The following is a 14,630-nucleotide window of genomic DNA, read 5'->3' on the forward strand; positions in this document are numbered from 1 at the left end:
CAACCACCTCCGAAACGCCCTGTTCCCGTTGCCCCGGTAACTGCCTCCCCAACACCTGCCTGCCTTCCAGTATGAAACCTGCTCCAGGACGCCCTGGCCCAACCGCACACAATACTGCAGGCCAGTGTGGGCCCAGAGGCAGGTGGACCCAGCACCCCCACCCCCACCCCCGAGGTGAGGGACCGGGGGAGGGGCTGTAGCAGGGGGAGGAGAACAAACTTAGTGCACAAGTGATCTCTGTTCCCACCTCCCCCACCTCCAACTGTGGGGCCTTCATAGCAGACAGGATGGGATTAAGTGGGGCAAAAAGGCAGTTGCCATGGTAACAGTGGATGCCACAGTCCGGGATGGTCCCCAGGAAAGACAGGATGCAGTTACCCTGGCAACTTCATCTCTGGAGAGACAGGTATTGCCCCGTTGTCTTGGCAACAGCCGGATTCTAAGGTTTACAGGGAAACGGTGGCTAATTCTTTGGGATCTCTCTCTGGATCACCATAGTCTCTGTAACTGTCTCTCTGCTTCCCTCTGCATTTATTTTTTTTCCTCTGCCTGTCTTTCTCATTTCACTCTTGCTCTCTCTGCACTTTGACACCTTGGCCATCACACTGGCACTCTAACTTGGGGAGGAAGTGCAGAGGAGAGGAGACACTAGGATTCTGGAGGGAACAGCCCTGGCTACCCGCTCACCCTCACCCCTCACAGCTGTAACAGTTGATCCCCTCCTGAGGCCTCTTCCATAACCTCTCCCCCATGCCATGCCCCCAGAGGGACCATGGAGATCCAGTCTCCTGGGGCTCATGTCCCAGATTCTGCTTGTGCTTCAAGTCAAGGTGAAAGAGGTGGAGGAGGCAGTGGGGAGGGGAGCATGGCCTGGCATGGAGGGGCGTGGCCATGGAGCTCTCCTGAAATCCTCATTCCCAAATTGTGTGGTTACTTTCCCAGCCGACTTAAGCTCTTCAGGGCAATAGCCATATCTGTGGCCCCAAAATCTTACCCCGAGTCCTGGGGGGTTAAGGAAGAAGGAGACTGGAGTTTAAGGACCTGAGTTCAATTCCACATCCAACACTTATTAGCTGTGTGACCCTGGGTAAGTCACTGCCCCTCTCTGAGCTCCCAGCTCCTTTTCTACATAAGAGAACAAAGCTGCGACTGCAGAGGAAGGCTGTGAAGATGGAGTGGATTAATGACTGTGGAGGCCTCCTTTTAGTCTCTAAAAGAGGAAAGGGGACTGTCTAAAGCAGGACCATGGCCGCCTGCATCCCTCCAACTTGGACTTAGAATCTCAGACCCTTCACACCCTCCTCCTCCACTCAAGGGCACTTCACAGCCCACCAGGCTGAGGTCTCATGCCAGCATTTGCCCACAATGAGCACAGGTCAAATAACGGGATCCAAACCCTCTGGGTTCCTAGCCCACCTCCTCTGAACCTCCAAATTGCCTTCCTGGTCACTTCCCTTGCTGGACACGGTGTCTGCTTGTTGGTAAGCCCCAAACCCAGCAGGTGCCTGGAGACATTGAATACCCCCTCCCCTGAATTCTGCCCTTCTTCCTGGGAGCCAGGGGTGGGAATAATGAGGTTGGCTCTCCGAGGCAGCCATTTCTTCCCAGGAGAGAAACGTGAGGAGGGCAGAAGGGAAGGGTGGGGAGGCGAACAAGGGAGGAAGGGTAATGGCTTAGCCACTAATTGCACCATTACCACCTTCAGTAAAAGGAAAAACCACTCAGTTTTGTTTTTTTTTCCTCTGCGCACAATATGCTTCCCGCTTCTGCCGCCAACGTTGCAATTCAGAGGCAAAGAAGAGAGGCCTGTGCTTGGGGCGCACAGCCAGTGGGCAGCAGGCAAAACAAGGAACATGTAGAGGCTAGAGGCGTAAAGTGGAGAAGTGGGGGAAGGGCTGTACCACCAGCTCCTGCCCCCAGACCCTCTAGCCCATCCCCAGGAGGGGATGGCTTCCAACATGAAAGTTCTGGAACAGCCCTTAATGACCCCTGAAGCCACCCAGTCATTGCCCGGGAGAGAGGGGAGGCAGTGTTGAGCAGTGGTTAGAGAGACTCCACAGCCTACAGGCTGTGCGATTTTGAATGAGTACCCTAAATTCTCTGTGCCTCTGTTTCTTCATCTGCAAAGGAGGTAGGAAATCATCAGTACCACGGGACTCAAACGGCCCTCCCCCTTCACACTGCTCTCTGCACCATGGAAGCACACACCATCTTCAAGTCCCAGCACTTTGAGGTGTCGTTCTCTGAGTCCCCACTGGAGTGGAGCTCAGGATTGGAACATCACCTTGTCCAAGCCTGGTTTGCAGCAATTCCTATAGAACAAAGGACTGAGGCAAGAGGTCACAAGGTCACAAGGCCTGAGGCTATATTAATGGGACTATAATGTTCTGAAAAAAGGAGGTCATAGTGCTACTTGGCTGGGTGCTGGCCTCACCACCCTGTTTCCTCCCCTTCACCTCCCATGAAATGGGGCATGTTAGGAAGAGAGCAGAGCACATGGGGGAGGTACCTCCATCATCACGGGAAGAGCCAGCGATGACTCAGAGGAGGATATAAAGGGACCGAGGCCTCGATGGCCAGCTTTCTCCCTGCCTGTGACAGCGACCATGGAGTTGACCTATGTGGCTTCAGGGTGCAGGGCCAGCCCAGCCCCACTCCACCCTTCACTGCTGTTCCCTTGTCCATCCGTTCTTCCCTACTTCCATCTCTCGTTTCAGCTCTCCTTTTTTCTTTATCTCACCTTTCCCCCATTTTCTTCCTTCCTTCCCTTGAGCCCTTCCTCCTCGGTGCTCCCTATCCTTCCCGTTCCGTTTCACCTCCTGTCTTGTTTCTGCCTCCCTTCTTCTGTCACTCTTCTTTTCCTCCCAGTGCTGGCCCATACCCTGTGCATTTGGTCCTGGCGGACGCACAGGACCCAGGCCGCAGGATCCTGATGGTGGAGAGATGGCTGGAGAGGAGCGATGGAGGGAGGGAGAGAAGGGAGACCAGGAAGGAACAGGTCTCCTCGGCAACTCTCCACACACACACACACACACACACACACACCCCTCCAAACCTTCAAGAGCTTAGTGCAGGGGTGTGGGCACTGCCTTGGACCGCACCCCCATTCTGAGTGTAACTGCCACCCTGCCAAGGAGGCACTGTTAATTCACTGCCTCCTCTTGTGCCTGAAAGGCTGGCAGCTGTGCCCAGTGGTAGCGGGCAGCGAGGAGCCGGCCCTGCCTCCATGGCTCTGAGAGAATGAGCCGATGCTTGCATCAGGAGGACTGTTCCTGCCAAACTCTCTCCTCCCCAGGGCCACTCCGCAGGCAGGCGAGCCAGCACGTGTGCCCCCATCTGCAACATGCGTGCGGTACTCAAGAGCAGACCTACATGCCACGGGCTGGTGGCCAGGGGTGGGAGCCCTCCAGGTCGCTGAGCACAGCTCTGACACTCTAGGATAGGGAACATGAAAGTGAATACCGGGTGTAAGCCATGAGGATGGGGAGGGACAAATGGGGACCGGGGCCACGGTGGAGGGGGCTGGGAGGAGATCAGAGCCTTAGTAGCATTGTGACAGCCAACTCAAATCCCTCCTTCCCCGGCCCATACACATGTTCACGTGCACATGCTCGAGTGCCTCAGGGTCCTGCAGGGCCTGGGCAGGCACCACAGAAAACGTGACATCCAAAGGGTCCCCGCGAGGCCTGTCCCACTAAGGGCAGTGAGCATAAGGGGCAGAATCGGTGGAAAGTGGGCCAAGAGAGAAATGATCCTGCAGAGGGTCTGGGCAGAGTGTGATTTGATTAATTCATTGCAGTAAATAATGCTAGACTTGTACTCAGAAGGCAGAGAAGTCAGGGGTCAGGGAGCAGCACTGTCCCCTGAGGCATCCCACGTAGGAGGCAATCATTGCAAGGAAGAGGGAAGCAGGGAGCCAAGAGGCAGAGGACAACGGCTACTATAGCAGCGTCTGCACAGCACAACCGACGGTCAGAGGACCCAAGATCAAGTCCTGCCATTGGCTGTGAGTGCCCATGGCACATCTTTTCCCCATTGGGGTCTCTACTTCCTCCTAAGAAATATGGGGACAAGATGTTCCTTCATGGACTCCAAGAACAGGAAAAATACTTATTTCCACTTTCAAGCCAGGCCCTGTGCTAAGCACTTACTGCACTATTTATACTTCACAAGGAACGTCTGTGAGACATATATGATCATTGCCCGTTTTGCAGAGACATGACGTGACTTATCCATCTGGGATCTGTGTGACTTCAGCACACTGCCCTGGATTCTTTGGCCTCCACTAGAGCTAGACGGACCCTGAGGGAGCCCATGTGCCCTACAGATGGGGGACCAAGGCCCAGGGAGAGAGGAAGCTGCCTTTCTGCAGTCACACAAGTTCAGGGACAGATCAGGACAATTCAGAACCCTAACTCCCAGAATAGTGCTCCTCTTCCCCTGCTCTGCCCTCCCTCTTTCTGACACCGCAGGACTGCTTCCCTAGGTCCCAAGGTAGCCAGTAAGCACTGAGTGAGAGGAGGAAATGGGGCCAACGCCCAGGGTGGGGCTCAGAGCTCTACCTCTCCAGCCATGTCTGGGGCTCTCTCCTGGCTCCTAGGGTACTGGTCATCCCTGCCCCGGATTCCATAGGCAGAGCCCAGCTCAAACAGGGCCACCCCCGGCTCAAACCCATCAGGCTGGCAGATCTGGTCCAGCCAAGGGAGAAACAAGGGGCTTATTTGGCATCTCTGGGCTCCAGTCCCCCAGATCTGTGACCCAAGGGGCCCCAGCTGCCTCTGGTCGCCCCTCCCTTGCATCCTTCCCCTCTACAGGTGGTATAAGCATCTGCCTGATGAAGCCAGTCAGGGGCCTGACACAGAGTACAGACCCAGGTGCCCTGACTTGGGGGAACGAGAGGCAGGTAGGGATGGCAGGTGCCATGCTGACTGCTGGACGGAGTAGAAGCCACAGCAAGTGGGCTGAGCCTTTCACCACAATGCCCGTAGTCCTGGTCACTCAACCAGGCCAGCTGCCAGGGCCCCGGTTAGGCAGGCTTGGGCTGCTGGGCTGTGGATCAGGTCTCAGGCTGAAGCTTGAATGGGGCTCCTGGGCTGTTTGCTGGGCTCTGGCTTAGGTGGGACTCAGCCAGGCAAGCTCTAGGCTGGGCTGGAGATTAGACTGAACCTTTCTCAGAAACAGGAGCAGGAGCCCACCACCTCTCCAGGTTTGAGGCCAGGTAGGCCACAGGGAGTGGGTCTTGGTGCCTGGGGGAGAATAGAAAGGGCTTTCTATGGTCCTGCACTTGTGGCCCCAAAAGTCCGGGGCACAAGAAGAGAAACAGGCCTGGAGCTGGAGGCTGGGTCATCTGGGGCAGGGCCTACTCAGCAGGTACAGGCAAGGACTCCACTCAACTGACGCAAGCCTGGAGCTGCAGGGGAGCCCCGCCACTCTGGGAGGGCACAGCCCACACAGTTGGGACAAGCCCCCCGGCAGAGCTAGAGAATCCTGGGTAAAGGGGAGACTGCAGACAACCCCTTTCTGGAGTATCCTGCGCCTGGGACACCATCCCAGTGGGTGACTTCTTCCGAGTCTCCCTCCTAAGCCAGCACGAGGGCTGGCTGAATCCAGAGGCCTCAGCCAGTCCTGCCCTCTGCCCACCACGGCCCCAGCAGCAACTTCCTGGAGAAAGACAAAGGTTCTAGTTGCGGGGCAGCTGTAGAGGTGGAGAACAGGGCTGGGAGCAAGGGCTCCAGGACATGGACAGTCACCTCTGCCCTGCAGCCCCAGGCCAGACACTAACTCCTGGGCTGAGCCACCTCTGCAGGGGGGACGCAGCTCTGTAACTAATACCTGAACCCCCTCCACTGCACCGCACCCCACCCCAGCCCACCCCGCCCCACCCGTCCTGCTTATCCACAAGCTGACGAGTCCTAACAGGCCTCCTTTGCCAGTGACAAAAATAACTATTTTCAAAATTCACAGCAGGGCTTTCGCCTACACACGCCGTGCTCACTGGAACCTGAAGGGAGAGATGCAGAACGCAGTGTGCGGATGGAGGCATGCTATGCAGCGAGCAGGCTCTGAAACACCCGTGTCCCTCCCCCTGCCACTCAGCCCATGCCCCCAACACACACACACACACACACACACACACACACACACGAGCCCAGAGTGGCCAACAGGGCAGGGCTCTTAGATCATCCACTGAACACATAGGGCACTGAGGCCCAGAGAGGGCTGGAATTTGCCTAAGGTCACACAGTGGATCTGTGCCAGGACAGAACCAGAACCCACATGTTCCACCGCATGGCCAAGCTGCCCACCTCCTCTCCCATTCACTCAGCCAGCGGTGAGCTCACCCCTGCCCTCAGGACACATGTGCCCACACCCACGTGTGCTCGTAGATAGCACTCCAGTCCTTGCTTTTGTGTTACTGCATTTTAATCAACTTCACGGCTCACCACCACCGCTAGCCTGGTCAGTCCTCTATAGCCCTGTGAGGTAGGCAGAGCCAGGGCTGAGCATCACCATTTGCAGGTGGGGAAATGGAGGCCCAGAGGGGAAGGACTGGGCCCAAGGTCAAAGCAGAGCCCAGGTGTCCTGATTGTTGGTTCCGGGGCTCTTTTCACAGCTGTTTGGTCCACCACCCTTGGTCCTGCAGCACCAACAGCTGGGCCAATTCCTCTGAGTTCTGGGAACAGGCAGGAGAGCTCTCCACCACAGCCCCTACCACCAGTCCCGCCCCAGGACTGGCCCAGGCTATGTGAGGACCCAGGAAGGTCACCCCCCGATTCTTGCACCTCCACCTTCAATACTCAGGGGTCCCTTCAGAGCAGGCAAATGGCCATGCCTTGGCTGGGGTCCAGGCCTAAAGCTGCCTCCATGTGGCCCCCAACCCAAGCAGTATCACAGAGGTTGGGGCTCGAGGGTGCGGCCTTCAGTGACCTGGGAGGGAGGTGGTGAGTTTGGCGAGAACTCCACCATGGCCCCAGGCACCAACTAGGTCCACACCACGGAACCACAAAGTCATTAGAGCTCATTTCACAGGTGAGGAAACTGAGGCCCAGAGAGCTTGTGCAGGTCACCCGAGGTCACAGAACAAATCCATGGAGAGGCAAGACTGGGGCCCAGGAATCCCAATCTAGTTCATTCTCCTGCCACCCCCAAGCCAAGCTCCCCACCTTTCAGCGGAGGGGCTGTACCCCCTCCGTTTCGCTGCAGATGGGGACATGACCTCAGGCCCCTCCCTGGGGAGGAACAGGACCAGGCTCGAGTAGGGGAGTCTATCTAGGGGAGCAGAGATCCTCCCCTCCCCGCCATCAGATCCGGTGGGACATCAGTCTGGTGTTGAGTTTACGAAAAAAGGATCGAAGCTTGCAAATCTTGCATTTTTTCTTGCGGCGCCCCCGGGAGAAGCTTCGAGCCCTAGCTTCTTCCTCGTCCTCTTCTTCTTCATCATCAGTGGCCCAGGGCCCCCAAGCACCCCCATTAAAGTCAGGATGGGCTCGGGGATTCTCAGCCGGGTAGCGCACAGGGATGGCGGTGCGGTTATAGTCCACCAGGCGGGCCAGCAGGGCACGGACCACGTCGGGCCGCTGGCCCGCTAGGTCCTCCCGCTCGTAGGGGTCCGCGCTGATATTGAAGAGCCACACAGCCTGGCGGGCACTGGCCATCCGCTCCAGGTTCCACCAGCTGCCAGGAAAGGCAGCCAGCGTCTGAGGGGGGATCCAGTCACCATAGCCAGGGTCTCCAGTCAGGAGCTTCCACTCGCCCACACGGATGGCAGCCTGCACAGCAGTGTTCCAGATGCCAAAGCCACCCTCAAGGGAGCCGTGCCGGGCGTGGTTGTAGAGCGGGTCTATGTTGTGCAGGATCTCTGTGCGTGGTGAGGCCCGGCCCTCGCTGATGGCTGGCCACACGTCATAGCCATCTAGCCCATCATCTGCCGAGGCGGTGCCACCTGCCAGGCCCACCAGGGTTGGGTACCAATCAGTGATGTGCACCAGCGCCCGGCTGGTCCGGCGCTTTCGCTTGAGCAGGGGGCTGTGGACGAAGCCCAGGCCCCGCACGCCACCTTCCCAGTAAGTGCCCTTGCGTCCTCGCAATGGCCAGTTGCTGCCTCCTGAGAATGTCTGGCCGCCATTGTCACTGGAGAAGATGATGACACTGTTGTCGTAGAAACCATAGCGCTTGAGGGCCCAGGTGATATTGCGCACGGCCTCATCCATGCACGTCACCATGGCAGCGTACTTCCGCCGGGCCACGTTGCCCATGGTGCGGTAACGGTAGAGGTACTCGCGCGGGGACTGCAGGGGCGTGTGAACTGCCTGGAAGGCCACGTAGAGGAAGAGGGGCCGCCGAGGGCTGTGGCTGGCTAGGATGTGGCTGACGCGCTGGGCATACAGCATGGTAGAGTACTGGCCGCTGAGCCCCCAGGCAACACTCTCGCCCTCGTGCAGGTCAAAGCCGCATATCCCAGGGCCATCACAGTTATCGTAGGTGTAGTAGTCCACATTGCCCGTGAGTGAGCCCAGGAAGGTATCAAAGCCCCGGCGGGTGGGCAGGCACTCCTTCCGATAGAAGCCCAGGTGCCACTTGCCCACCATGTGGGTAGAGTAACCTGCCTCCTGCAGCTTCTGGGGCAGTGTCACCTGGTCCAGGGGCAGACAGTTGGGCTGCCGAGGGCGGATGATGGAGTGCTGAAGTCCTGTGTGGATCTGGTACCTGGTGGGAAGAGGAGAGGGCAGAGGAGGCACAGGTGAGCTACAAACCACACTGCTCTGTCCACCCAACCCCTAATACTCACCCTGAGGTGGGCGCTGGTGACAGTGCTATCAGCAAACATAGGGACAATAACCAGCAGGTATTATCAAATGTGCTAACACTTCAGATGCATTATCTCACTGAATCCTCACTGCAACCTACGGGCTGTGTATCATTATTACTCCCATTTCCCAAATAAGGAAACTGAGGCTCAGGAAAATAATCCCTTGCCCAGTGAGTCACACAATTAGTAACTGGAGTTGGGATTTGTCTCCCCGGCAGTCTTCAGAGACTTCTAAGTTCTAAGCCACTAACTTGCTGTGAGGCCTCGAGCAAGTCCTGCTCTCCCAGGCAAACTCCTACTCACTGTTCAAAGCCCAGCCCAAATGTTACCCCCATTGGAAAGTCTCGCACAACTCTCTCAAAGAATGAGTCACTTTTGCTTCTGGGTTCCCCCAGCATTTAGTACCCATGATCATTGTCCTACGTGGCCGTGAGATGCTACTCAGCGTGTATGCTCTCAGGCCAGGGATATGTAATGGGACTGTCCTTTACTCAACTTTGTATTCCCAGCACTCAGGTGGTATTTAAAGGACACTCAATTACTTATGGAATGAATGAATGAATGAATGAATGATACTCAGAGAATTTTAGAGCCAGAAGGGACCCAAGTCACCTGTTTATTCATCTTGTCTGGAAGAAAGATCCAGAGGAGGGGAGGGACTTGTGCAAGATTATGCAGTGGTCAGGGGCAGAGTGAGAACTTGAACATAAATGCAAGCAGTCCGAGCACAGAGCCTTTTCTGGCAAACTAGGCTGCCACTTTCCTTCCCTAAAGGGGGCCTCAGTTTGCTCATGTATAGGAAGGAGTGAGCTGGTTGAAATGGGAGATCTTTAAAAATCTTCCAGTTCCCAAATATTATGAAACGAATCTAAGTTCACGTGGCCCCTGGATCTGGGTCACTCACCCAGGTTAACACCCTGAAGCAGGAGCAAATGATTAGCAGAATCCTGCATTCCTCATTCATTTATTCAAATCCCATTCCCCGTGCTGTGGTCAAGGCCCCCATGGGGTCTGCTTATGCGGTCTTGCCTTTACTAAGATCTTAAAAGTCCAGAGTAAAGAAGCCTGGAACTTCACAAGGGTATTAGAAGCCCTTCACAAGGATATTAAAGAACCTTTTTTCTCCCCCTGGGGCATCCAAGTTAAGCCAAGACCTGAATATCTGACTCCTTTAACCTGGGCACTGGGGTGGGTTTTTCTGTTTTGGTTACCTTATCTTAAAGCTGTTATTGCTGTTAGCTATCATTAGCTACTACTGCCATTTTTAATACTATAGTCCACATACATTATTTTATTTAATCCTCATTTTAAAAAAAACCTACAGGGAAGACTATTATTGCCCCCATTCTACAGATGATGAAACTAAGGTTTCCAAAAGTGCAGCAGCAGGCCCAAGTTCAGACAGCTGGCAAGCAGGGGCGCTGAGCTTTGAACCCAGGTCTACGCAACTCATGCTCAAAGTCTCTTGGTGCTATGGCCTCTGCAGACCTCCATCAAGCTAATGCATGATTAGATTTGATACAACAGGTACCCTAGGGCCCTGAGTCAGGGCTGAGCCTCTTTCTAGGGGCTAGGCACCATAGAGCACTGCTTTGTAAAGTGGGTGGGCCGGCTTAGAGTCACTGAAGCCCGTGTGCAAGTGAGTAACATGAGAAACTTTGGCTCTCTCCAAACACGACTGGATGCATTAACAAACACTAATGAGAGTAGTCAGCACCAGTGAGATGGAGCCAGCTGCGGGGGGCGGAGGGCAGACGCTGCCCAGCCACGCTCAGCTAACTTCACAGATCAGGGGGCTGGAACGCTGCCCTGTTGGCTGTTCATTCTCCTGTTAAAACCAAAAGTCACCTCTCTGGACAGAAATGCGAACTTGTGCACAACTCCTGGGAATGCAGATTCCTCCTCTCACTTCTGGAGGTTAGTCACTGTTTAGTTTTCACCACCACTGCAACTCACAACACATACACTGGCCCCTCTTCTTCTTTCTCCAGTTCTCTCTCTCTGTTGCTGGATCTAAATGCTGAGGACCAGGTTGCAGGAAGAAAAGGCAGCTATTTGACTCCCAGCTCCAGGACCCCTGCCAAGCACCTGGCCTCTCAGTCCCCTTTCCTACAGGCCCTGAAGTTGGCACCGGCATGAGTTGGACCCTCCCTGATTCCATGCCTCAGTTTCTCCCATCCAGGAAACAGATTAAGGCTCTAGTTCCTGAGATCACACTAGTGGCTTTTGAGATCACACTAGTGGCTTTTGGGTAGAACTTGGGAGAAAGCAGGCCTTGGACCCCATCCAAGGAGGATTAGCTTCAGCCTTGCCAAAGGATTTTCTCCTAAGTGGCCAGAGTTTGCTTTCTACACCCACACCTCCTGTTTCCTTGCTCTTTTAATCCTGTAATCCTGCCTCCTTGCCTGTGGACAACTCCTTATGGAGAAAGCAGTACATCTCCTTGGGGCTCCCAGCCAATTTGGGAGGATTTTGCAGATGAAAAAACAGAGGCTTGGAGAAATGAAGTAGACTAAGTCTACATAGTAGGTCACGGCACCCTGTATGTGTCTTTCACTCACTCCAGCTATCAATTCCTTGGTTGCTTCCTAATGTAGTAACAGTTTGGGGACCCTAATCCCTCCAGTGATATAGAGGCTGTCATTCATTGACAGCCAAGCAGGTTACATGCAACTCGTTCCATCCTTACCACTGCTTTTCAAGACCAAAACTGTTCTTCACCCCATTTCATGGACAAGAGAACTGAGGCTTAGAAATGTTAAGTCATTTGCTCAGGGTCTCAGGGTGTGTAAGCAGAAGCAGCATTCAAACCTAAGTGTCAGAGGCTGCCATGTTCCTCTAACAAAGGGATGACCGATGTCTCCTTTACATGGTGGGCAGAGTGAGTATCCTAGAATAACAGAGGGAGAAGACCTCAAAGGTGATCCAACCCGTTCAGTGTACAGGCAGGGAAACTGAGGCCCAGAGAGGGCAAAGGACTTCCTAACGATCACAGCCAATTGGAGACGGAATTGGCCTGTAGACCTGCTTTCCCAGATCCCTGAGGGACGATTGTAAATGCAAAGGAAACCTACGCCTGGGTTTATTTGGGGCTTGGACGGCCAGCCCCAGCGTGCTGGGCCATGCCTACCTGCCGGTGAGAAGTTGGCTCCGCGAAGGCGTGCAGATGGGCTGGATATAATAGTTCTCCAACTTGACACCCTCGGCGGCCAGCCGGTCCAGCGTGGGAGTCTCGATATCTGAGCCGTGGTAGCCCACGTCGTGGTAACCCTGGTCGTCGGTGAGGATGAAGATGATGTGGGGAGGCTGGGGAGGGGCGGCCGAGGGCTCCTCACCGGCCTCGCCGGGCCCGTCGGCCACCAGGCTGGGCTTGGCCCAGTCCCAGGACAGGTAGCCAAAGCTGAGCAGGCTAACCAGCGAGAAGCCGGTGAGGGCGTGCATCGCCATGCCTTCCCGCGTGCCCCGGCGCACAGGGCTCCCCGGGCCTCACCGCCGCGCGCGCCCAGGGCGCACGGTCTGCACGCCCGCGGGTCAGCTGGCCTGGACGCTTCGAGAGCGCTCAGCGCCCCAGGGGGCGGACTAGCGAATGGTCCGGGGCTGGCGGCCAGACGGTGAGGTTGGACCTGCCCGGCCGCAGCCCGGCGCTCAGGGGAGGTCAGGCCCGCGCTGAGATGCCTCTCGCCGCCCTCTCGCCTGCCCTGCGCCTCCCTCGCTCCCTCTCCCCCAGCTCAGCCCGGCCAGCCTGAGACGCGGCGTGGTGACTTCCAAAAAGTGCTCTCCACCATCCTCGGATTGTCCTCTTCCTTCTCTAACCCTCGATTTCGCCCGTCTCCTAATTTCTCTTGCCTCTGCTTTCCCTTTCTCCTCCTCCCGACCCTCCAGCCCCCAGCCCGGCCTCTCGCCCCGCCCGGAGTCCTGAGAACAGTTGGGCTCCCCGCAGGGAGGTGGGCAGGACCCCAGCAGGAAAGGGGTGGGAGGCACGAGTTGGGCGGGTCTGGGGGTGACACCGCGGGAGAGAATGCGAAAAAGTTGTAACATCTGCCGGGGCCGAGTCCCAGGTGGAGGGGCGGAACGCCGAGCGGCGGCTCCGCCCCCGGGCGGGAAGCCCAGGCCCGCTCGGCCCTCTGGCTCCATACCCCGCCCTGGCCCGGACTAGGGAAAGGAGGGAGGGGGCTGCTTGGAATTCGATGGAACAGTTCCGGAATGGCCCAGTCAGACATTCCTCGATCATGGAGTCTTAGCATCTCTGAGTGCCAGCCCTGTAAGGCACGCACAGAATTTTCTATTCCAATCCGGTCATGTACAGTGAGAGAAACTGAGGCCCTGAGATGGGCGGGAACTCGGCTATGTCGCAGAACATGTCAAGGTCTTCTTCCCCTGGGCTCACGGTGGCTGTTTGAGTGGCACTAGAGAGATCAGTGGAGAAGAGGGGACGGCTTGGGCAAGCACCAGGGGCTGGAAATCAGGAAGCTATTCTGGCCTTGCCGTCCTCCCTCTCCCCATCCCCGCCCCCTCCTCATTCTGCGATTCACAACTGGCATCTTAGAATGCCAGCGCTAGAATCCAAAGGGCAGGGGCTTTTGTATACATCGTGTATCGGCAGGATCTAGAAGCTCAATTAGTATATGTCAGAGGAATGAATGGATGAATGGCCCTCAAGGTTATCCAGACCAACCCCCACTCAAGGAAATCTCCATGACAGAGAAAGTAAGCTTGGGAGAACCTGGACCAGGCAAGTATCATAAATGAGTAAGCGGGAGGTGGGGGGTGATGGGGAGTGAGGGTGGCTGGGGTGCTTTATTGCTAGAGGAAGGCAGGGGAAGAATGTGGACCAGAATGTCTGGATCTCCTGATTTTTTAAGAACAAACAAATGCAGGTTATTATGAGAAATATTCCAATTGTTAAGTGCCAGTCACTAATTTAAAGCAAAAGTAAGCACTGTACAGGCGAATCAAACCTGAGGATCGTTTTAGGCCATTGGGTGACCGTTTGCAACTTCTGCTTTGCATCACTGTTTTCCAAAGTTTTACTAGGCTACATTTTTAAATGGGAAAACTGCGTTAAACAACACTAGTTAGGTTTCTTTACTACTGGGACATCAAATGTTTAATATGCCAATCTCCAGAAGGGAGGTTGGTAAGCTGTATTTCCCAATTTTTTTGTGACCAAGGACCCTCTTTTTTACAGAGCTTCTCGAAAGCCCAGTGTTTTATGAACTTTGGGAAACAAAGACCGCCCAGGTGTGTCTTTTCTCCTAGGGTCGTTCCCTTGCCAGTAGTCTGTCATGATCCCTTCCTTCTTCTTTAAAACCACTGTGTGGGGGGAAAGAAACCAGACCTCCAAAATAGCAGCCCGAGTCAATCTGCATTTTGAAATGAGGGCTGCGCGGGGCCGCTGCTCCAATTTGCTCAAAGTCCCATATATAGGGTGACCAGATTTATCAGAAGGGAAAACTGAGCCTGTTCTAGAAGAAGAAATGTCGAGGGCAGACAGGAAAAATACAGCCTCCTGGGGGGAAAGCTGCTAAACTAGTGCTTCCTCCTGACGCTGTCCTGGGGGTTAAAGTGGGACAAGTGACCGGGGTGTCAGATGGACTTCAGTTTTGCATCCTTTGCGTTGTCCCAGACTTTGGTCAGGAGGAACTAGAGAAATGGCACAAGGAGAAATGGCAAGGGGGATGGGGTGGCGATTCAACCCAGAAGGAAAAAGGTTCCGGGAGGCAAGCTCACAGGCTGCAGATCTCTGCGAGGCTGTCACAGGGACAAAACAAGCAGAATTTCTGAGAGTTCATGACTGTCGGCTCTGACAGCAGACTGCTTG

At 55.4% G+C, this 14,630-nt stretch overlaps 1 protein-coding gene across 1 annotated transcript; it reads right to left on the bottom strand.

Moving 5' to 3' along the window:
• Window positions 1-6,423: 6,423 nt before the first annotated feature.
• ARSI (arylsulfatase family member I) lies at window positions 6,424-12,832 on the bottom strand. The gene is made up of 2 exons (XM_033096414.1): window positions 11,940-12,832; window positions 6,424-8,706 (listed from the first exon to the last, which is right to left on the bottom strand). The coding sequence occupies exons 1-2, from the start codon at window positions 12,254-12,256 to the stop codon at window positions 7,302-7,304; spliced, it is 1,722 nt and encodes a 573-aa protein (XP_032952305.1). The 5' UTR covers window positions 12,257-12,832; the 3' UTR covers window positions 6,424-7,301.
• Between the last annotated feature and the right edge of the window lie 1,798 nt (window positions 12,833-14,630).

The sequence above is a fragment of the Rhinolophus ferrumequinum genome, chromosome 24 (assembly GCF_004115265.2).
Source record: "Rhinolophus ferrumequinum isolate MPI-CBG mRhiFer1 chromosome 24, mRhiFer1_v1.p, whole genome shotgun sequence".
NCBI lineage: Eukaryota > Metazoa > Chordata > Mammalia > Chiroptera > Rhinolophidae > Rhinolophus > Rhinolophus ferrumequinum.

Excerpts from the sequence above, each read along its gene's own strand:
- ARSI (XM_033096414.1), bottom strand. The coding sequence starts at position 12,256 with ATGGCGATGCACGCCCTCACCGGCTTCTCGCTGGTTAGCCTGCTCAGC. Across the intron at positions 8,707-11,939 it reads AGCCAACTTCTCACCGGCAG|GTACCAGATCCACACAGGAC; the intron begins GTAGGCATGGCC and ends TCTTCCCACCAG.